Source organism: Gymnoscopelus microlampas, assembly GCF_963454915.1.
Source record: "Gymnoscopelus microlampas genome assembly, chromosome: 8".
NCBI lineage: Eukaryota > Metazoa > Chordata > Actinopteri > Myctophiformes > Myctophidae > Gymnoscopelus > Gymnoscopelus microlampas.
This window is the reverse complement of record NC_139945.1, coordinates 45,306,211-45,330,952: the sequence shown is the minus strand read 5'-3', so window position 1 is coordinate 45,330,952 and position 24,742 is coordinate 45,306,211. Positions and strand designations below refer to the sequence as shown.

Sequence of the window (24,742 nt, the reverse complement as noted above, 5' to 3'; positions counted from 1 at the left end):
TCCACAACAATTATTTGAAAACTTGAGTTAGTTACTTTGTAGATTTTGTTTATTATTACAAAACACACATTACCCACTTCAGCCCATTTGAAAATAGCAGATCTACAAGCTCACAATGCATCGCAATGCAACACGTTGTGAGCTTGTAGATCTGCTATTTTCAAAAGATGTTTAGACATTTTGTGAAATGGGACACTGCATAATGAGTACTTTTACTTTTGTACTTTAACTATATTTTTATTCCAAAACTTTTGTTTTACTCAAGGCCTACATTTTGAATTCCAGAGTATTTCTACATTGCAGTATTGATACTTTTACTGAAGTAAAACATGTTAGTAGTCTACTTTTCCCGCCACTGGATATAACCTTATTTCTAATTAACCTAAACCAGGAATCCAATTCTTCAATGAAGGATTAATAAAACGTGCATGGTTACCCCCATTACGTGGTGTTCTAATAATTTGTCCCAGTGAGCGTCAATGCACTATTCTGCACTCCCCCGCCCCTACGCATCCGTCTCATTATAAAGTCTAATTGATGATCTAGTTCACCTGTGGTTTAAAATGCAAAAGAGCCAGAAAGCTATCTGCAGGTAAGTTATTACAGAGTTCTTTCATCAAATGTGTGATTTAAGTCTTCCCTTAAAAAACATTTCAGCATATTTGAGAGGATGTCCAGCTGTGTAATTAGCCTACTTGTAGGTCTAAGTGGTTAAATTATTGTTGAAGTTAACTTAATTATGACCGTCACCCAACTATAACAAAACACAAGATTCACTGGAATTATTTGTATCTTATCACAACTTGCCCAGACAGCAATGTTTATTAAATACATTGTAATTAATTAGCCTACCCTAGCCTAAGTAGCCTTGGATCAAGACTATCATCATCGATGTATATAGGCTATTTCGATTAATTGAGTAGGCTACAAAGGATCGATCGACCCCAATGGAAATAAGCCGTGCTTTCTTGGGTTTAAATCCTCCAACAGACCTTGTATTGAACTGTACTTCCCTGTGCTTGTCTTTGCAAACTGTTAATAAAGTATTCAATCAATCAATATTTTATCGAGTCTGACTTTTACTTTCGTATCTACGATATTCTTGGCCTTCACCCCACAGTGCGTCCTGCACTTTCACCAGTAAAGCCCGTACTTCTCCGTAGGCCTACATGTACAAAACAAATATATAAGGTGCTTATCCAGTTGCCCCAAATGTTAACTCGCGCTTCGGAGTCCTTGTGCAATGTAGTAGTCCGTATTCTTCTATATTTATGTATTTTAATCCATTCTGTGTTGGATTCTGTCGGAAGTTTCCTGTATTACTCAATGGGTGGTAGTTACGGGGCGCATCTGGTGAAAGCCGGAATTACACTCAATGTAAACAGGAAGTAAACGAGGGGGAAAATAGCGTTCGGCCACAGACGGGATAAAAGCACTTTAATTATCTATTGAAAACTAACACTAAACTAATACATTGCACAAAGATTCCGAAGCACGAGTTAACATTTGGGGCAGCCGGGGCACTATATTGCATTTGTACATGTACGGAGAAGTACGGTCTTTACTAGTGAAAGTGCAGGACGCACTTGGGGGTTCTAGCCAAGACTATCGTAGATATGAAAATGTAAAAATCGATACAATACATCTATGAATGATAGTCTTGATCCAAAGCTATACTTAGCCTACAATTTATGGCAGCTATATACATTTAAACGTTTATCTATAGTTTTTATTTTAATTTTATTTATAAAAAAAAAGAAAGAGAAAAACGGACAGTGGGTGGAATTGGCGAGCTGTTACATGACCGCGCAACGGCGCGCATTGAAAGAACACGCGCACCGATGAAACGGTGGGGGCGCGCGAGGTAGAAACGTGCTCGAGAGGGTTGCCACCCTTCCCTGCAAAAAAGAAACGGTCCAATGTAAATCACTGCAAAGGGGGGAGACACCAGCTCAGCCCTGCCTCCTCTCCTCTCTGTCTCACACGCAGCGCAGACTGGAGACACACAGGCCGACGGGCAGCACTATCACGGGGCAACAAAGGGACGCATGGTTCATGTGAGGCATCAAATACATGAATGAAAAATTGACACACTGGACGTTTGAATTGCATCTGCTTTCTCTTAAAAGGTAAGAATGCAGAGGGAACAAGATGCTGCATGGAATGTTTCATGCCAGATTGTGTTTAGTTCCATTTTATTAGCCAATTATTGTTGTTATTCATTTCAAATTGTGTCTGATATTCAAAGGTTCTGGTTTATATGATTGTAAGCATAATGTGTGATCTGTAAGCTTGGGTGAAATGCATGGCCTCTATAAGGATGGAATGAAGAAGTCACAGTGGGGAGCATGAAATGGGTGTGACATGTTACTTCATAATGTGTGCAAGTACAGCACCAGCAGCAGCATCAGAGCCTGCATCATCATTAGTGCATGTATGAGATGTGTCAGCATCTAGACCAGTGGTTCTATCTCAACCTTTTTAGGCTGTGACCCCCCCCCCCCCCCCCCCCCCATTTGAACTGGGGACCCCCCAGATGAATATTGTGAAAATAGCAGATCTACAAGCTACGAGCTTGTAGATCTGCTATTTTCACAAGTGTTGCCTCTTTCTTATATTATTTGGCAAATGTTTGACCAGTTTTTATAGTATAGTTTTGTTGATTACTTTTGATACAGTAATGGTCTTTTTTCTTTACTAAATTGTCACTTCACTGTCACTTCACTGTCATCTGGGGACCCCCCCTGGGGGTCCCCACCCACAGGTTGAGAACCCCTGGCCTACAGTACCAGCAGCAGCATCAAAGCCTGCATCATCATCAGTGCCTGTATGAGATGTGTCAGCATCTAGAAGACTGACACAAGACAGTTTGAATGTGAATGTGAGCGTTTATTCCAAATGTAGTGACTCTCCTTTATTCTCTATAGGTGTTACATCACTCAGCAGTAATGGAACTGGAGCACTTTGATGAGCGAGACAAAGCTCAGAGAAACACCCGAAGGGGCTCAAGAGGTAATGGACTGCCGAGTCCCACTCACAGTGCTCACTGTAGCCTGTACAGAACCAGAACACTTCAAACTCTGAGCTTGGAGAAAAAGGCCAAGAAGGTTCGTTTCTACCGCAACGGAGACCGCTACTTCAAAGGGATTGTATATGCCATTTCTCAGGAGAGGTTCCGATCCATAGATGCCCTCCTGGTTGACCTCACCAGGGCTCTTTCTGACAACGTCAACTTGCCCCAGGGAGTGCGGACCATTTACTCTGTTGATGGGACAACTAAGATTACCAGCATGGATCAGCTGGTGGAAGGTCAGCAGTGCTCCTGAAGGGGCTTTCCTTGGATTTTGTTAATTATATTATTAAAAGTCAGTCATTTCACAAAACCTCCTGTTCCTATGATCAAATAGTTCAAATAGAAAGCAGTGTGGCCTTTTTTTGGTCTGTGTACAGGCCAGGGTACAGAAACTTGGATATTCTATAACTGTTTGATCTGTGCGATCTTGAATGACATGGTTTACTGTACTTTTGTGAAACCTGATCGGTGTGATCTTGAATGGCATGGTCTACTGTACTTTTGTGAAACCTGATAATGTTTTCCTATTATCTGCAGGTGAGAGTTATGTTTGTGGATCCATAGAGCTCTACAAGAAACTTGACTACACAAAGAATGTAAATCCCAACTGGGCAGTCGGAGCCCGGACAGCAGTAACCGGCCGTTCCCCTTCTTCCCTGGGCAGTGCCAAGGCTGGATCCCCTGAAGTAAGGGAGACCAAGGACTTCATTAGGCCCAAGCTGGTGACCATTATCCGCAGCGGGGTTAAGCCCCGCAAGGCTGTGCGGATCCTGCTCAACAAGAAGACGGCCCACTCTTTTGATCAAGTCCTGACTGACATCACTGAAGCCATAAAACTGGACTCTGGAACGGTCAAAAGGCTGTACACCGTGGACGGCAAGATGGTAAGTACTATTTAAATGGTTACGGGTATTGCATTTTGAACCTCTCCACTGCTGTCCCATTAGTTCAGAGCACTTCTATTATCTTCTGAATACTGTATGTATTGTACCATGACAACAATAACAGATATAGTGGCTATTACAGTATGTGCAACCCATATGCCTTGATGCATGCACATGCAGCTATAGGGTTGATAAATGGACATGACTATTGAAAAGATCCCCGTTTACCACCTACTACTGTACAAGGGAATAGATACTGTAGTACTAGTACTAGTCCCCATGACTTTCCATGCTCCATACCTTCAACATACTGTCAGTGAGAACTGAGAAGGTTATAAACGTAAATGTAAATGCATCATTCCAGTTGCTCAGCAGGGTCACCTTATTGAAGACAAGGCAATCTGCAAAAGGAGTCAAATAAATAGATGTTATGTTTTATATCCCTTACATTTAGTTATTTTTGTTTGGGGAATCTGCTGCTTTTTTTTAAGGTGAAGCTACTGTAGTTGGCAGTTGCACAACAGCAGGCAGAAAGTTCTGTCCTTTTTTTCAGAGGAAAAAATCATTCTGTTGCACATACTGTAGTCACAATGTTTACAGTCCCTCCCCTGCTCAGCTATAATGTATCTTCTGTATGTAATCAAACCCCAAAACACAGCAGCATATTCTTCTTATAACTTTTTGGGCGGTGCAACCGCCCCTATATGTGAGGTTTGGACATCGACATTCGCTGCACTGTGATTGGCCACCATTGTACCCCCCCCCCCCATTGTACACCACTAACCCCTACACATTCAATGCAAATCTATACTATCCACCATTGTACCCCCCTAACCCTGCACCGTGATTGGCCACCATTGTACACCCCTAACCCCTACACATTCAATGCAAGTCTATACTTTTCTTTAAGTGAGCTTCCATCACTGTGATGACCACTAGCTGTAATATGATTGGCTGACCTTATTGGCTGACTCTATTCAGGACTGTGATTGGCTAGTGAAACACATGACACATGTGCATAGCCCTATAAATAGGACTATGCACTTGAAAAAAAACACATTTATGTTTTTTTTAAGTGAATCACCCATTGTGGACCAACCATTGTACACCTCTGTTCACACCCTTAACCCAGTACTGTGATTAGCTAGCAAGATGCATGATGAAATTAAAAACTATAGATATCACCACACACTTCAGAAATATTACTTTTCTTTAAGTGAACTTCCATCACTGTGATGACCACTGTGACCACACCGCCCACTTCACTCTGGGTGTGATTTTTATTTAATAGTAGCCAAACGAAAATATAATTTTGAGGACTAATAAGCTATTTTGCACTGGTGATAATTTGACTGTGGAGCTGGGAAGGACAGCACAGAAGTACTTTGTTGCACTAAACATCTAGCATTTTAATGCCTAATTTAAAATCTGTTATTTTCATTGAAGTCTTGTGACAAAGTATACATTTCTCTTTTACACAAAGATTTGCCTCTGAACTGTCTTTGAAGGGACCTGTTCCCTTTTCCCTTTGTGTCTGTGAGGATTTCTTCATCGTCCAGTGAGACTTGCAGTGTCTGAATAGGTTGGAATGCAATTGGGAACGTTTGCAAGGATAAATGGGTTTCTGGGACTCGCTCTCATAGCAAACAGTAGCACAGTATTAAATGGCTATTCGCTCCTAGGGTTGCACACATTAGTGAGCTGCAGCCCACAGTAGTTCCAGGCCCAGCCAAGCAATTTGATCTGACAAACAGGATATACAGTCTTGCTTTATGAGGTTGCTGCTTGCTGCTTTACTCTGTTGTATCTTTTCTATATTGGATTTTTTCCCTTCATTATAGCGTCATGACTGATGGCTCATGTTCATTAAGAATGAGAAAATTAATTACATCAATTCTCTAGAGATATTAAACCCATTTATAAACTTTCACCTCCTCTCCATATCGGTATAGTTACCAAACAATAGTGAGTTTACTCTCTCTTTTTCTCCCTCCCTCTGACGGTTTCTATGGTGACATGCTTGCCCAGGCTGGTTGCTAAGGAACGGCCTCTGCGGCAGAGCGGTGCAGTAGTGATGTCAGGACTGTATGTGTAGTGTGTAGTGTGAGAGAGCTCATGGATGCAGTGGTTTGTATGTCACTATCATCATACTGTACATATGGCGGCAAGATCCCATGATTCTGTACAAGGGGACATGGCTCAGATTGAGTCCCTAGATACTGTAGTACACAACACTTCTCTGTGTAGAGGAAACAGTGCTTTCACCTTAAAATCTGCCTTTTCCATCTGTCTTTCTTCATATTGGCTGAATAATTTCGGTTTTGTCTCATTTTATCGACCCTGTGCATTAGGTAGTTCACATTCACACAGTAGCTCCAAAAGCTCTAAATTTAACTGGTCTTGACGCTGCCAAGAATCTGCCTGTCACAAACTATTTGCTGTTGTAAATTGTCTTTGCTTCTTCAGCTAGACGATTTTAGTGCCCAACATAATTTCCTAATAAGCTGTGGCCAGACCACGAGATTCTTTGCTCTACTTTTCATCCTCTTGTGGTCATGGGGTGATTCCATCTGGCTAGATAATCACCTTCCTTTGGCAACCAAGGCCCTGTTTTCATGGGTCTTTACCCTTTGCTAAGTGACCTCCTCGCACTTTTGGTCTCAAGACAAAAGCACAAACAAACCCAGAAACAATTACTATAAATAAATGACATTGGTATTTAACAGTGATTGATTATGCCTGACAGTAACTTTGCCAGTGATTTTGTTGTTGAGAACATTATAGATGTTGTTGCAGTCATTTTCGCATTGACTTAGATTATTTCATTCAGTGTATTTGTATTTATTCAAATTTTTTCACAAGCATCTCTCTGGTTGTGCTATTGTATCACAACAGTGACTGACATCTTTAATCTTTCTTAATTGCATAAGAACTCTTAGCTGAATTGTACCCTGATTCTGTAAGATGGCTGGCACTGAGTGCAAGCTGTTCTGTAGCAATGGCTCTCATGATGACAGTACAGCTCCTCTATATTGCTGAGTCACCGTGTCATGGTGCTCCCTGCTCAGCCATGAGATAGTGACAGGTGAACAGGCTGCAAGCTGCACACACAATTAAACACAATTTATGCTTTGATGTGTGACTGTGTTGCTTGCCGATTTTCAAGTGAAAATCCCTCAGGGTATAGAATTTTCGGCAACACTTTCTATAAGTCCTATCTTCCTCACAGCGCAAGATGGCGCAAACGGGCAGCTCAATTATCATTGCTATCTTCTTACTGACACATTTGTCATTTCAATGCCTGGTGCCCATGTTGTTTAACAAAATTATCTTGTGCCTATTCAGCTTAAAACGAGGCGTGGTCTTATGCAATCAGGTCGCACTGCTATTTTACGAACAGACTTAGCGCTTTGTGCTAAGACCAGCTCCAAGGTGGTCCTATCAGCCGACGCAGTGATGCCGCAGATATTTCGTTTCTATTTTGACAGCGCAACACTCACAACGCACTAACAACGCAATAACGCGTCAGAGGTCACCACCACATTTGGCCGTCCATCATCCTTTTGATAAGTGGTTTAAAAACAATCTAACTGATTGTGAGCAATGAGCATATGAACATTACGTTGATATGTGAAGATAACAGATGTCTCTTGGACATGAGCAGATATTAGGCATGAATTTAGACCAGCAGCATGGCACCTAGTCCACCCGTTTCAATGAAAATGCATCCAAATTTAACACAATAACTCATGTTCAACGTGGTAGATGACAGTTGCATTCAGGTGTAAAATAAAGCCCAATATTACACCTTGTGTCATCTGTAGTGATTTAATTATGTAGATTATAAGAAACTGCTATTCCACTGAGGTTATTTACGCCTTTTGTTGTTATATTGTATATAGAAAATGTGTGGTTTGTAAGGCCTCAATGGAACAAATTGAAGGAGACAGGAATGTCTGGTTCTCCCTACCTGCACTGTTGTTGAGCTCAGTGTACCTCTAGCTTAGGGTTTAAGATGAAATTATCTTCAGTATACAAAGTTTCAGAGGAGGACTGTTCCTCATGATAAAATGACAGCATGCATTGCTGCTAATATTGGTTACATGCGGTAATTAATTGTAATTCCTTTGTTAGTGTAGTGTACCTCATAAGTTAATTTCAAGTTTCAGCTGCAGCATGTTTGCTGGAAGGTGAATCTTTAGTATTTTCAGTTAAATATTTCAAGACGGCTCTTTAGCAAAACTTATTTTCTAAACTGAGACGGCATAGAAGGTAAGCAATCATTGTCATGAATTCTGGAGGCTTAATTATAGCAATAGCAATGGATTCAGATGACTGCTTGAAAATGCATGGCTTTTAAAGGCTATTGTGCCTTCTTTATTTCCTAAAGTGTTTGAGTCCACAGGGAATGCAGGCTGTTGATCTGTAGGTGTGTCCTGAATGGAGCTGTAAGTACGTCAATTCATAACGCTGACTCGCACTCATGAAGCCAGCCATTATTCATGTCTGGCAATGCTGCAGCTGCAGTTATGTAACAAATAAAGTGTAATATAGCTACTTTGCCTCTTGCTGGCTCATTTTGATTCAAGCAAACTCACTGTGAGCAGTAAACCGTTCCATGACACTGATTGTCCATTTATTATCGTCTGTTCACAGCAGTGTTGCTTCAACCTGTCATGGCAAAGATATTCATTCTTTGTCACACAGAAGTGTCATTAAGCTGTCTTTCTTAATTCCCCTGCCATTCTTCTGAGTACTCAAATGTAGAGGTCCACATCATTACCTCTTAAGAGTACAGCTTCTAAGTATATACAGTACAGTAGCTTTGCCCTGTATTATCAGTTTGTGTGTATATCTGTATAACTAACTCTGAATGACTCATCTATAGTGTGTGTGTGCCTACTGTACCTCCTCAGGTGGAATACAGGTCAGATATAGTTAACTGTATGACAATCAAGGGATATGAATGTGAGCATTGAATGTTGTGGATATGACCCTGAAGGTGATCACTGAATGAATGTTTTGGCAATCTAGAGTGAACAGGAGTGGCTCTGATTGAGACCAACAATTTTGCTCCTGTCAATAGGCATACTTTTGGTCAATAATCCTCGTTTTGTCATAGTTTATACATTGAACTTACTGCTGTGTGGAGCTATGCCTGTTATTAGGGGTTGGGTCAGAGACATTCTATGAATGGCCTGCTCCCTCCAATAGCCACTGTCTGACCATTAAGCCTGTGACCATAATCAATTTATAGTATATTATTTACAGAACAGGGCAGATGCAATATTTGTATCCAAAGTCTTAACTAGATTGCTTCTGAAGACTTCATACCCCCTACAGTGCTGTATGTTGTCCAAAACAGACCTGCAAATGGATCTTTAACATAGCTCTGTCATGTTCATTGTCTCAAATCCAGCTGGGATCTTGTCAGGTCGCCTTGGTGATGGTTGTGCGGCTCAGGTCCCTATGGGACTGACTGAGACGGGTGGAGGGGGCAGGGACAGTTAGCCAAGGGAGGTTGCAGAGAAAATGGCCATATGTGTTGACGTTAAAATGTTATGGTTGAAATTACATAATGGACCTCTGCTGCTAACCACCCACTGTCACCTTTTTGCTTTTTGAAACAATACATATACATTTTTAGATTTGTAGATCAAAATCTAGACAAAGCAAATCAGGTGTGCAAATATTATATCCTTATTTACTGTATCTAAATATTACTAGTGACAGCTCCCTGCTGTTTTTTTTCCCTTTTTATCATACATTAGTAGGAAAAAGAAGGATGGTGGTTTAATTACGTAGAGGAAGAGGAACAAAATGAATCCCTACCATCTAGTATAAGTATTTATTCAAGACAAAATGCACAATCAATAATGAAACGCATCATCATGGTTAGAGGATGGTCCTTCAATCACCCTACTTAAGGTTATATGATTATGTAGAGGAAATTAATGCATATCTCTGCTGACACACTGCTATAGTTAAAGCACATCAATTAAGCTTTCTGAGTAGAAGGTCAGGGCTAAATCTGTGTCTTCATTTATTTATGATGATGCTGCCTCTGTGGAGATTAAGTTAGTTCCAATTGTAGCAGGCCAACACTGCCACCTCCTGGAAGTATCTTTCAAGTATTATTCAAGTCATCATGTACAACATGTCTTTTACCCTATCACATAATGCCTTTTGATTATGGGATGTATTGGATCCCCAAAACACAAATCTTCCTCTTCGATCTCCCCTTTCAATCTATTCTGATCATTAATTGTGTAATACACTTTTCCATTGTTAAAGGACCACTTCACCCGTCTATCTCAGAGGAGAGCTATGGGCAGTTTAGAAACCTGCTTACCAACTGTACTGTCCACAGCCCTCCTCTGAGACACAACTGAGTAGACAAAAAATTGTGAGGACCAATTACATGAAGATAGGTTGGAAATGGATGAAGTGGTCCTATAAGCTTCAAAAGGAGGATTAGGGTTAACTAAACAAAGTGGGCCTTTAATGACCTAGTGGTATTTGTGACATAAGGTTGATACTTGGCAAAGTATTCTTTACACAAGCTCCATTTTGTTTATATTGTGCAGAATTATTAAGAAAGCTTAGTGTGACTGACAGGTGTTTCCCTCCATCTTTTCCAGGTGGCATGCCTTCAGGACTTCTTTGGAGAGGATGATATATTCATTGCATGTGGCCCTGAGAAGTTCCGCTACCAGGACGACTTCCTCTTGGATGACAGCGGTAAGTGTTCTCACAGTGGCGTTAACCACTTAAGCCCTATATACACTATTCGGCGTACAACAAATTTATTTTCTTTTTTTTTTCTTTTTTAAGTTTTGGCCTTTTAACTCTTTCACTGCCAGTGTATACATCAATTAATGACATGCCCAAAATAGGTTCACCAGGTTCAAAGTGGTTAAACCCTATTAAAGACTTAAAGACGTAATCCAAACTTAATTGTCACTTGTTTTTTTTATGGGCTACATTAGCTTAGTACTCTCTGTTCTTGTTAGTCAGTTGACAGAAACATTGCAATGTACTAGTTTGCCTAGTTCTCCTATTTTCATTGGACATATTGAATAAAAATAATGACCTAATATGGCTAAATTACAATCTTCCCACAACGATTGACAACAGGTTATAGCCAACAAATGACCTGTACTGTACCTGAGTTGAGTTGCTTTCTCCTCCTGTCACTGCTGCCTGCTTTTGACAGAGGAGCAAACTGTCCCTCTGGCTATGAACTGTACAAATAATCAAATCATTGTTGGTATCATTTAGATTTTCTTTCCTTATTACTTTCTCTACAGAGTGCAGGGTGGTCAAATCCACATCATATGGGCGAATCTCATCAATGCAGGGTCGCTGCTCCCCTAGAAGTGGTGGAATATCACGCAGGAGCAAGTCTCCTTCATCTATGGGTTCAGGTAATGTGTGTGTGTGTGTGTGTGTGTGTGTGTGTGTGTGTGTGTGTGTGTGTGTGTGTGTGTGTGTGTGTGTGTGTGTGTGTGTGTGTGTGTGTGTGTGTGTGTGTGTGTGTGTGTGTGTGTTATGAAAGCTTTTCATCGTTATAATTGCAAATTATTTTCTATACCACTACATCACCATTTTGGTTATTTGTAGAATTTGTGCTGTCTCTCTAGCTAATGGGACTGCAGGCAGTCAACTGTCCACCCCTCGATCAGGAAAATCACCCAGCCCCTCTCCAACCAGTCCAGCTAGCCTCAGACGCCGCCGGGTAAGGAAAATAAATAAAATATACAAAACAATTTACTAAGTTGTACTTCATATTATTCATGTTGTATTACAGAGGCATGGGTGAGATGTTTTTAAACAGCCAAACGTCATTGTTATACATACAGGTATACACTTCCTGTCCGTGTGAGTGTCACTTTCTGCAAAAAGCACATACATCCAAGTGATAAAATACCAGGTGCTATAATTACCTATGCACACGCAAACCTAACTAAAAATACATATTTTGGAATGCTGGTCAAGGGGTGTCTGTGCGCATCCGCGCACGTGCATATGTGACGTCATCAAAATAGCATCCCCCAGTTACAAAAATCACTATTACACCACTGGCTAGCACCTTAAAATAAAATAGGCTTAAATGACCAAGCTGCTCCAGTGTCCTCTCCTTTTTCGCTGCTGTATGTTCCTGTGACCCACCGGACCTGCCTTGTCCTGGCTAAGGCGCGTGATATTCCTCCTCTTCTCAACTGATTATAAGCTGTCACAATTTATTATTTCTATTCACTCTGTGTCTCATTGGTGGGCTACAGACAGTTTAGAAACCTGCCTACCAATGACATCATAAGTGGGTATTCCAAGCTAATAGAAAATACAGTCTTTCTCTTCCTGGAAAGTTGGCATGTTGAAATAGAAGCCATTGTACTTGCATTAATAAAAAAAACGTATAAAAGTTTGAAATCTTTGATTTGTTTCAAAATGACCAAACCTGCCTCCCGAGATGTTACTGATAGGCATGGTTCTGAACTGTCCACAGCTCTCCTCTGAGACAGTGAGTATAGGCAGAAAGGTTATAATGCACATTATTGAGCAATTGACCAATCGTATTGTTGAAAATGGCTGAAGTGTTTTTTTAAGTCAGATTTATACTGTTGTGGTGAAAATAGCCGATCTACAAGCTCACACTGTGTCGCAACACGTTGTGAGCTTGTAAAACATGCAGTATTCAGAACAATTTTTTAGATGTTTGAAAATCTTCGACCATAATGACATGCCTAAAATGGGGGCCCCAGACCAGTTAACTGAAAACAATTCATTGATTTCTTATTTTATGTAAGGTGGCCTAAGAAATCAGATCTATTCACTTTGTGTTTCCCCTCAGGGATCTCAGCACAGTGGCTCATCTCTGTCTCTAGCATCTACAAAAGTATGCAGCTCAATGGATGAGGGCGATGGAGCTGGCAGTGAAGGTATGTGTTTGTGTGAATTCTTATCCAGAGTTTTTTGAAACCTCAGAGAAAAGAAAACCGATTCCACTCAAACATGAAGTCTAGACATGATAAACCATAAGTTGATGGACTTACTGTAATTGAGACAAGACATAGAATCCTATGGGTCTAGAGATGATCTGTGTTTAAATAACATTTATGAATGTCTTAAAATAAGAATTCCACTCATTAATTGCAATCCTTGCTGAATGATGTGTAGTCAATTCTCATTGTCTATGTTTTCACTCCCCCCCCCCCCCCCCCCCTCGGCCAAGCTAACATTGGTCAAGCCTCACGTGACACGTGACAATACGTTGAAAGAGTGTGCTCTGATTGGCTAGTGAGACGCATGACGTATAGCGGCCTATAAATAGATGTGTCACTTCGGAGCGCTGCGGTGCGCGTTCCGAAGTGACATCAGTGCCATCAGCCAAGCTAACATTTAGTGGTTACATGTCGCCTTTCCGACAGACGGATAGGACACTTACACAGACAGGACGGATAGGACACTTACACAGACAGGACGGATAGGACACTTACACAGACAGGACGGATAGGACACTTACACAGACAGGACGGATAGGACACTTACACAGACAGGACGGATAGGACACTTACACAGACAGGACGGATAGGACACTTACACAGACAGGACGGATAGGACACTTACACAGACAGGACGGATAGGACACTTACACAGACAGGACGGATAGGACACTTACACAGACAGGACGGATAGGACACTTACACAGACAGGACGGATAGGACGCTTATACAGACAGTGTGTCATGTTACTATGACACAGTAACATGTTCTATTTTTTGTAAGAATTAGAACATAAGAATTAGAACATAAGAATTAGAACATTCCCAACATTCCCAACACAAGTCTGCTGGCGGAGACTTGTGCTCCGAGGAGCACATTTTCTAGTTTGGCTTAATATTACAATATTACTCATGCTATGTAGTCATAAACTAATCAAGTATCTAATTACGACATGGCTTCCTTATGAATCTCTGATTGTCACACACCGTCATCAATACATCAGAAAAATGTCTATACAATAAATTAGTATTTTTTTACATAATAGTATAGTAGTATTTTTGGGCGGTGTAACCGCCCCTATATATGAGGTTTGGACATCGACATTCGCTGCACCGTGATTGGCCACCATTGTACCCCCCTAACCCTGCACCGTGATTGGCCACCATTGTACACCCCTAACCCCTACACATTCAATGCAAATCTATACTTCTCTTTAAGTGAGCTTCCATCACTGTGATGACCACTAGCTACAATGTGATTGGCTGACTCACATGACACATGTGCATAGCCCTATAAATAGGACTATGCACTTAAAAAAAACACATTTCTGTTTTTTAAGTAGTATGAGGTAGTATTTTTTGTAATACTACTATACTATTATGTCATTGTCACAGCTGGCTCTAGGCCATGACAAACATTGGGGGAGGGGAGACCAGGGTGAAGGTATAAAGCAAATACATATTTATTAAACAAAGCCTAATAACAGAACTAAGGAAGGGTGAACAGAACATGGTAAGGATCCTACGGGGTGTGGAGTCAGTGAATCAGTAGTGTAGATGTGGATGTGTGGAGCATGGTGTGGTGCGAGGTGTGTGGATGGAAAGTAAGAGCATAATCATAATAATAAGGGCATGGAGAATGGAGGTTGGAGCTGGTGGAGACAGGTCTGCTCTTCTCAAGCTTCTACCAGAGATTGGCCAGGTCGGGGCTTTTATAGCCTCCTGGAGGCACCGGGCCCAGGTGCTCTCCAATGAGCAATCAGCCCCACCTGCGCCCCTATAGGGCAAGAGTTAATGCAAGGCATTCACACCCACAACCACCCAGACTATAATATGGGGCATCACACTCCTCCCCCCTCAACAGCTGGATCCTGGTGTTTCAGCTAGCAATAGGGCTGTCAAGGAGCAGGACAGGCCAGGGACCACAACCCCAGGCTCTAGATAAACAAAAGACATCCAGGATTAGACAGACATTTTGACTGGTGCATGTCTCTGGCTCAAGTTTACTCTAGACACCAAACGTTGGGTAGCTGACCCAACTGTCCTCTACCTCAGTCACTGCCACTGACTGAGAAGAAGGACCGAAGGTGGCTGACTCAGGACCATAGCTAGGTCATAACAGGTTTACATGACTTTCAACATCACTGTTGAACCATACTGTGGTTCAACAGTGGTGGTGGCGACACATTTGCCCACACGCGGCCCCCAGCATGCATGTTACCCAGGAGAACATCGACCCCAGCCTTCGGCAACACTGTGCGCAACGCCACTTCCACCTCGCCCTGAACCAGACCACACTCAAGATTGAGTTTGTGTATAGGAGAAGGGATTATGGACATGCCCATACCACGGCTCAATATGTCACCCCCAGTAGCAGACTGTGCAGAGAATGGCAGGAGAGAGTCAAGCACGTATGTGCCCAACACAGCTGTGTCCCGCAGAATTGTCACGGGTACTTTTTCACTGGACCCAGCAAGGGAGACAAACCCCCTCTCCACGAATGGACGGTACGCCTCGTTTACATTGCCGAGACTTCTCTCGCTCCCATGTAGAGAACTTACCGACCTTGACACCACTGACACCGGCGCAACAGCCGCTGCTGACTTCACCTCCATTTTTCTCTCTGTTTCAGTGAATAACAGTCTGCTTTAATGTGACCCATTTTTAAACTGCTCTAGCAGCATCAAGTCGCACAACCCCTCACATGTGCTCCCACCTGCAGCCATACGCCAACGGTTAAAGTTGATCACTAATTCCCGTGAAAATTCTAAATGTGACTGTTTGTCGTCTTTTCTGTTATTCCTAAAGCGCTGACAGTAACTCTCAGGGACCATTAAGAACATACACCTTAAGAACAGCAGACTTCACCATGGCATAATTTAAACTGTCTGTTACTGATAATGCAGAATAAGCCTCCTCTGCCTTCCCAGTAAGCACGCACTGCAGCATCACAGTACGGTCCGCATCAGGCCAACCTCTCGAATTAGCCAATCTTTCAAACAATGAAATAAAGTTTCAGGCTCCTTCTCACTGAACTTTGGCATCAAACGCAAGCTCTTCACCAAATCAAAAGGTTGCTTTTCTGAAGCTATACTTCCCCCTCCTTCCAACATCGTCTGGTCCATCTTACCTTCCTTTACAAGTTCTACCTTCTCCCTCTGCAGATTAATTCTCAATTTTTCCATTTCAATTCTCTCTCCCTCTACTTCCACTCTTTCTTTTTCAATCTTAAGCTGTTGTTTGATCCTCTCCATCTCTAGCTGAATAAGCATCAGTTCTTTTTGTTCTGAAAATGACAGATTTTGGATCGGTGGCGGCACCGCCGCACCGTCTCCCTCCCCTGTTTCATTACCTGGCAAGACACCCATATCTTCCAAGCCAGCAATTAATACTACCTTAATTGTCTGTACCTTCCGTCTCCTGTCCCCAATGTCAATCGTATAATGGTCAGCAATTTCTAGGAGCTGCTCCTTTGTACAGCCTTCCAAAAAATCTTCTGACGGCGACGCAACAAATTCATCAATTTGAGCCATTTCAATTATCACTTGAATGTATACTGGACACAAGTTAAATAAAACCTGATACAAACTGTAACTGAGTAATCAGGAGCGTCCCCTAGCTGCCTAATCAAATCTTATCTAACTCACCCCTAGCTATTCATGATCCTATGGGATATAGGCCCCCCTGGTGGCGCTATAACAGGCCGATGTGAAAAAAATCTGCTCTGGCCTCCAGGGAGTGTGAGTGTGACTGCACAGTTTCACGCCGATCGATCCAACATTGCTGGAGATTAGCCGCTCACAGACAGACGGACAGACAGACACAGGCGAAAACATACGTCTCCGGCCACGGCCTTCGGCCGGGTGGAGACTATGATATACATTTTTGGGGATCATTCTTGCCATATACTTTCAAAGAGCTAGTACTGTGATGTCTGGATCATAAATGTGGGTTTTTGTCCATATAGTATAATAAGGCTTTGTGATTGTACCCTTGACTTCCACTTTAAAATCTTCAACCCTGCCCCCCCCCCCCCCCCTCTTTTTTTCTTTTCCACCATACCATACAATATTGTCAGTAAAACCAAGACCTACTGTATGTATACAATTGTATGTGTTTCACAACAAGTAATACAATGTAAATGGTACATTTTTAAAGCAATATCCTGATCTCTTCATTAGGTCACAACTATGTATGCCACTGTGGAGATGTTTACAGGGGTGTCATGACCATGGAATGTTTTGGAACCACTGATTTAATGTACCACATACGTTAGTCTACAAAGCCTACCCTTCAACCTTGTTTCTATTTTGTTTGGGATCTGCAGCTGAGTTTATGGATGAGTACCCCTCAGTTCCTGCCACCATTGCAGAGAGATACAAAGTTGGGAGGACATTAGGGGATGGGAACTTTGCTGTTGTCCGAGAATGTATGGAGAGGTCCACTGGGCGAGAGTATGCTCTGAAAATCATCAACAAAGGCAAATGCAGGGGAAAGGTGCATAAGATCTCTTAACCATTAATTTCACAAAGTTTGAGTGACTGCATTTTCAATTTAAGTTAATTTAAGTTGATATAAAATAAACAATACAAAATAGTCACAATAAAGCGTTAGACAATTTTATATTTGAAATTGCTTCCCTTAATTGAGATAAAAACTCAATATTATACTGTACCACAGCTATGTATGTATGCAGTAGCTTAAACTCTTTTATTTTTGTAATGCTGACTATTGCTTATTGTTTCTCATCCAGGAGCACATGATCCAGAATGAAGTATCACTCCTTCGGCGAGTGAAACATCCTAACATTGTGTTATTGATTGAGGAGATGGACACTCAGAGTGAGATTTATCACATCATGGAGTTGGTTAAGGTATTTCCCAACATAAGTAATCCTTTCAAATAAATCTCAAGTCCGAAAACATGTCCAGAACACTTTTCAAAACCGGGAAAGCATCGGTGTCATTTTTTATTTCAGCGTTGGCTATTCAAAATAGCAGATATACAAGCTCACAGCGCGTCACTTTGTGCTGCGCTATGAGCTTGTAGATCTGCTATTTTAGAAAAATCATGAAAATTCAAAATCAAATGCAAATCTTTGATATTTATTTAAAAAAAATCACACCCTGTGTGAAGGTAGCGGCGCCTTTGATACATTTTGTCATCGATATGTGTTTATAATGTGTTTATAGCCATCTGTCTCGTGAAGCTTGACCAATCACTTTGTTGACGCACCTGACCAATCAGAACGTTGACGTACGCACACGGACAAAGTCAGATATTGAGCAGGATCCGCTCTATACCTAAAGGTATAGAGCGGCTAGCGCCGCTAAAAATCACACCCTGTGTGAAGAGAGTGGTGCCTTTGATGAGCCCCGTATTGACCCCCGTATTGATGTTGTCATCAATGTTTGTTTATTGGACAGACAGACATGCATACAGACGGACACACGGACAAAGTCAGATATAGGAGTGGTTGGCACCACTCAAAAATTGGGGGCTTTTATACTTTTATAGATAGGACAGTAGGCTGACAGGAAATGAAGAAAGAGATGGGGAGTGACATGCAGCAAAGGCCGTTGGGATCGGGAGTCGAACCCGCGACGTGCTGTCAGAATACATTGAGCCTAGGTGCCACTGATATATAGCAACATAAGCTTTTCAGAAAACTATTAGGATTTGTAAGAAATGTTTTAAATCGGCCTCAGGTCTTAATGGGTTAAACTACCATGTTTTTTCTCTTTCTCTCTTTTTTAAATGTGAATTGTTCTATCCTCAGGGGGGAGACTTATTTGATGCTATCACCTCCTCTAGCAAATACACAGAGCGGGATGCCAGTTCTATGATGTTCAATCTGGCCAGTGCCATCAAGTATCTGCACAGCCTCAACATTGTCCACAGAGACATCAAGCCAGAAAACCTTCTGGTATGTCTGGATCTTCAAGAGTTTTGTGATGCAGCCAAAAGTATGGTTTTGTGGCACTCACACAATCAACAACACACAATGCCCTCCATAACCTGAGCATAATTTCACATACACTATAGTTCTACTAGCGTGGTACAGAAAGAAATTTGAATGGGAACGATAATAACGATATTTGATGTCAGTCAAACATTATTCCTCAAATGTTGGTGGGTACAGCAACTACACTACAGTATAGTTTTTGTATTATCGACCCCATTATTTCCCAGTTTTCTATTTAGAGTAAAATATGGAATACAGCTGTATTTTACCTATTTGTCTCAGACTAAATGACAATTACTCCAGGAGAAGGTTCCCAGGTGAATATTGGTCTGTTTTCAATACACTGAAGATATTGCAAAATCCTTCAGTAGAGAGACCTCTGCAGATTTTGAGCACTGCAAGTTCCTGCATTTATAGGGTCATGAATGTCTTTTTACCCTGTGTGTACTGTATTTAACTCAGGTATATGAGCACCAAGATGGCAGTAAATCTCTAAAGCTGGGGGACTTCGGCTTGGCTGCGCTGGTTGATGGGCCCCTCTACGCTGTGTGTGGGACCCCAACTTATGTAGCACCAGAGATCATTGCTGAGACGGGGTGAGTCAGAGGAGTGTGCTCCAGTCTGAACCAGTGGTGACACAATATTATTATTATTGGGACATTTACAGTGGGGGACAAGTCAATCATAATCACAATTGAAAAGAAAATAAGACCTGCTTCAGACACCCACATTGCCTGATGCTATTAAGTGATGTTATTTTTCTATATTGTTTTGCCATCTAATGTGTTCCCCTTCAATAACAGATATGGCATGAAGGTTGACATCTGGGCAGCTGGTATCATCACTTACATTTTGCTGTGTGGCTTCCCTCCTTTCCGTGGGTAAGTGTGTCTGGCTATATTTTAGAACAGTGATTCCCAACCTGTGGGCCAAGGCGATATTGCAAGTGGACCCCAAATAATTGGCAAGACACTAAGATTTTATTGATAATATAACATTAATATAAATGAATGTAAAAAACTGTCATATTACTGTGTTTTCTTTAAAACCTTGAAAATGTTGTTTTCATTGTGATACCGATAAATAGGAACTTAAAGTGAATAAATGTTAGGTTCATTGATCAAGCCGGAACGCAATCGATTGATGGATGATTAAAATATAAAAATATGATTGAAAATGCACGTGGCCCACCCATAACTGGTCAGATGGGTGGGTCACGAATACCTTTGAGATTTTCAAGTGGGCTCTGATCCAGAAAAGGTTGGGAACCACTGTTTTAGAATCATTGTTTTGCCTACTGGTTCTTTGAAGTTGTCTACTTTTCTGATTAATCAATTAGGCTACTGCTAAATTGATTATACAACACAAAGAAGCGTTACTTGCTTATACTGTATTTTGTCCTATGACTGTTTCAAACATGTTTGGCCTCCTCCAGCATGTTTGCTTTGCATGTCTGTCAGCCTGTTTGGGTGCAGTCTGTTGTTGTTGTTGTGTTGACCTGCCTGTATTACATATTTCTCTCGTCTTCTAGAGATAATGGCTTGTTAATTAATGGTAGTCTATTCAAGACAACCATTGAAAACGACTTTGTAGTTAATTCATATTGTAATAGTGTATTGTCCCTGAGGAATAAAATAAGAATACAGTATGTATTTTTTAAATAAGTTGTACCCTTTGAGTCAAAGGGAATTTGCCTCCCTCTTGTGGCCACAAATGAAATGGCATTGCTTGTAATCAGTTCATGTTGTTACCTTGCAGACGAGAATTATGTTGATCATAATCAAAGACCTTTGGTTCTTCATTTCCTTAGCACCAGTGAAGACCAGGATGTTCTCTTTGACCAGATAATGAAGGGCCAACTAGAATTCCCTTCACCATACTGGGAGAATGTGTCAGAAAAAGCCAAGGTGAGTGGCTGGGAGTGCTTTTTCCATTTTTCTATTTTAAACCATCTCATGTCTGTGTAGGCTGATCGCAGGTTATTTGACTGTCTACTCATGGCTCATGTGTCTTTAGGCGCTTATCACTGGGATGCTGCAGGTACAGGTTGACCAGAGGTACACAGCTGTACAATTTCTGGACCACCCCTGGGTCAAGGTAAGTTCAAACACCAGAATACCTTTAAAAGTGACATATTGAAATAAGGAGAGGTTAGCCGTACAGCAAAAAAAAGACATCACTCACAGTGTTAAATTAACACTAAGACTTTTTGCTGTGTTGTGCTTGTTTTCTAGGATGAAGGGCTGACAGAAAATGAGCACCAGCTACCTATAGCTGGGAAGATCAGGAAGCACTTCAATACTGGACCCAAACTTAGTAGCACTTCAGCAGGAGTGTCAGTTATTACAGTAAGGAGAACACGCACGCACACACACACACACACACACACACACACACACACACACACACAACTCACGTGTACCGTATTTTTGTGAGATTTGAAAAAAATCTGTAGGAAAAGGTGCAAAAAGTGTGTTTTGAAGAAAATTCAAAATGGCGGAAAATCTATCCAGACGCAAATGGGCGTGGCCTATATAGGGAGATGCGTCGTGACCCAAGAATCCATGGAAAAATAAATGTTGATTTTAAGACCTACGGTTCTAGAGTTATAGGCCAAAACGTAAAGGGGGCTGTTATAGACCAATTATTTGTTTACTAACATTGAGACTGGACGCACAGGTGATTGTTTCACGCAATCAATTCCCAACCTGTTGTTTCGGGGTGCGCTGGTTTCAGCACACCCCAACCCCTCTTGTGTGTTGGCTAGTGAGGCGTGTCCTAGCGAGACCTGACAGAATGGGTTTCATTGCACGCATACTGGTTGCACGCATACTGGTTCTTATCAGTGTGACGTCGTCTGTTAAGGGGTCTATAGCGCCACCATGAGGCCGACTGGTGTAATTATTTTTACAATAATTCCGAACAATATTATGAACCTCCCCTCCAAGTCTTGTAACTCTAGCTCTTATGGTTTCTGAGAAAAAAATACTTGAAATCTATTTTTTTTATTTTCCCATTTTACATTTAAGTGGATGGGGAAATGTAATTCACTAATAAATCAATATCAATTAAACTATGTAACCAATCTCTTAGCAAAATACACGCACACGATTCCCGGTGAAGCCGGTCATTTTGACATATAGCACTAAATTGGGAAAAAATAAACTGTGGGAGGAGTAGCGGGACAAAGTTTTTTTTAACTAAAACAATAGTCTGGTTGCCCTGTTAGGGCAACCACACTAATTAATATGTATGTACCATTTGAGTACATACCATTACCTGCATTCCATATTCCATCTGTATGTACTCAAATGTTAAACTTCTGCCATGGGTCCATATGAGTATTTACGCTATTTTAAAAAGTTCTTCAAAAATAAAAAATGCCTAATAAGATTAGTCATGATAAGATGCCACGCAAAATGGGGAATATGTTTGATAATGTGAGTGTTACAGCACATCTATCAAATTCATGAAGTTTTGACATAATTCAGCACTAAGTTTCAATTCAATTGTCCAATGTGTGGCCCTTCACTCACTTTATCTAAGTCAGTATGGCCCCCCAAATGCTGCCCACCCCTGCAATAGAGGTTGTATGATACATAGTGAGAAGATTTTACTCCTCCGATTCTTTATAATCAGGGTGGTTAATTGCAGCCGAAAATAGCAGACCTACAAGGTTGTTGTGAGCTTGTACAGTAGGTCTGTTACTTCCGACGCGCGACACCATCGTGCTACAAAGTATTAAATCGGAATTAACTGTTTCCATTTTGTTGTCTCTCACTTTTTGCCATGGCTCTACAGTAAATATATCTGGTTTGACTGTGTGCTGCTCCAGTTTACTGTGTCAGATGCAAGGGGTGAACCTCCTCCAGGGGAGGAATAATGGGGGGGACACAGCCCCGGCAGATGGCTGTCACCACAACCACTTGCTTTCACAAGTTCATCTTCATACTCAGGGTTTGATTTGCTGGGGGGATGGGGGGAATCCATGCCTCTGCTTTTGATATCCCCCTGGTCATTCATTTTTATCGCCGGCGGGGATATGTTTTATCCTTGCTTCTAGTCAGACTGAATTAAATACATGCATTTCATTAATACATGAAATGTAGACTGTCTGGTATTTTTGATATACTGTATGAGTTTTAACCCTGGTATTCCTATTCCCATTTTAAAACTTGTTTTTCAATAATAGAATAATTGAAGATCTACAACTGAGGCACATTGTGAGCTTGTAGATCGGCTATTTTTTACTGTTGTACAACAAAGTTTAGGGCTTAACATTTTTCACCCCACACTGTTATTTCACAAATCGACCACACACACACACACACACACACACACACACACACACACACACACACACACACACACACACACACACACACACACACACACACACACACACACACACACACACACACACACACACACACACACACACACACACACACACACACACACACACACACACACACAGCTCCTGGTTCTGTAGTGGAAACTCAACCCTTGGCTTTGTGTTCCTGTGGAGAATGTAATGGCTGTTAACTCTACCCTGTTGTTGCACTCTCTCAGACCACCCCACTCGATAAAGAGAAACAGGGGTTCCATAAGAGACGGCATCAGGACGTGAAGCCCAAGCCCCACACCACTCCGCAAAGCGGCTTGGCCGTCGGCTCCGGCGCCACCCACAGTGCCAACACTAGTGGTGTCTCACCCGCCGAGTCCGAGGACTACTCCCCAAGCTCGGCTGACACCGTCCGCTCGCCCACTTCCCCATTCTAGAAGCCCCAATGCAGCACACACTTACAGGAAGGTATTAGAACCGACAGTGACCATGTTCCCACAGTGGCCATTTTTCTCTTACATCATACCCGTTTGGTCAGCGTATATGTAAAGGCAAAATGGACTGTGTGAATATGGTCAATTGGGTTTTCATTTTGATTGTTTTAATCTGTCTTTGTGACAAAGCAGGTCTGTGCTCTGTGCTGACCTGAGAGTATACCCTATTAAAAGCATGTTGATAAGAAATACAAATAAAAATCTGGGTTTTACAGGGTCTTTTTTTCAAGCTGTTACAGAACTGTTTTTAAGCATTATTTCTTTATATGAAGCATTGGTCCACTGTATTATGTAAGACACCTCTAGGTGGTGGTGTATTATTGTATTTTGCAGAGGTGCTACATGAGTCACTTAACATAACACTGACGGAGAATGTGAATGTATCAATTGAACTGCAAATGTTATGAAACCTTGGCTTTTGACAAACACATGTACCTGTACTTGTTTCGGTCAAAATCTTCCAAATCAGTCTTCGGTTGTGCAATTATCATAAGAAGGCATTTAATGGACTTCAATGGACTTAAATGGATTATTGGTCCAGTTATATAGTTTGGGGTGGTTTTAATTCATCCATTGCATATTGTATTGATAGTATAACTAATTGGTAACTCCCAGTCAAAAATCTTTATCGACAATAATATAGGTACAGTTTGTACTCTGTGCAGTAAACACTACACACTGTGTAGGAGGACTGAAACAACTAAGTGTCAAGATGTGCTGCTATATTTCATAAGCAATGACATGACAAGTATTGTGTTGCCAATATTTGTTGTCGTGCAAGACTGTTGTTCATATACCTCGTCAATTGCGTGCTGAGGTGCTCATACAGTACATGGCTAGTGTATGTGAGTGCTGTGATGATGAGATTTATATCAGTGGTTCTCAAACTTTGTTATGCCAAGAACATGTATTTGGCCATGGAACCCATCCGAAAATATTTGGTGCCAGGGATTCCAATACAAGTTGTGTTGTTAAAA

The 24,742-nt window shown here is 41.4% G+C and overlaps 1 protein-coding gene across 1 annotated transcript; it reads left to right on the top strand.

Moving 5' to 3' along the window:
• Positions 1–2,030: 2,030 nt before the first annotated feature.
• On the top strand, positions 2,031–23,708 carry dclk1b (doublecortin-like kinase 1b; the record flags this gene model as incomplete). Its single annotated transcript, XM_084064369.1, has 16 exons — positions 2,031–2,129; positions 2,928–3,309; positions 3,611–3,957; positions 10,599–10,698; positions 11,268–11,384; positions 11,601–11,695; positions 12,812–12,899; positions 17,289–17,458; positions 17,715–17,834; positions 18,741–18,887; positions 19,389–19,522; positions 19,730–19,807; positions 20,737–20,833; positions 20,943–21,023; positions 21,161–21,274; positions 23,499–23,708. Exons 2-16 carry the CDS (start codon positions 2,949–2,951, stop codon positions 23,706–23,708), a joined length of 2,259 nt encoding a protein of 752 aa, XP_083920495.1. The 5' UTR covers positions 2,031–2,129; positions 2,928–2,948.
• Between the last annotated feature and the right edge of the window lie 1,034 nt (positions 23,709–24,742).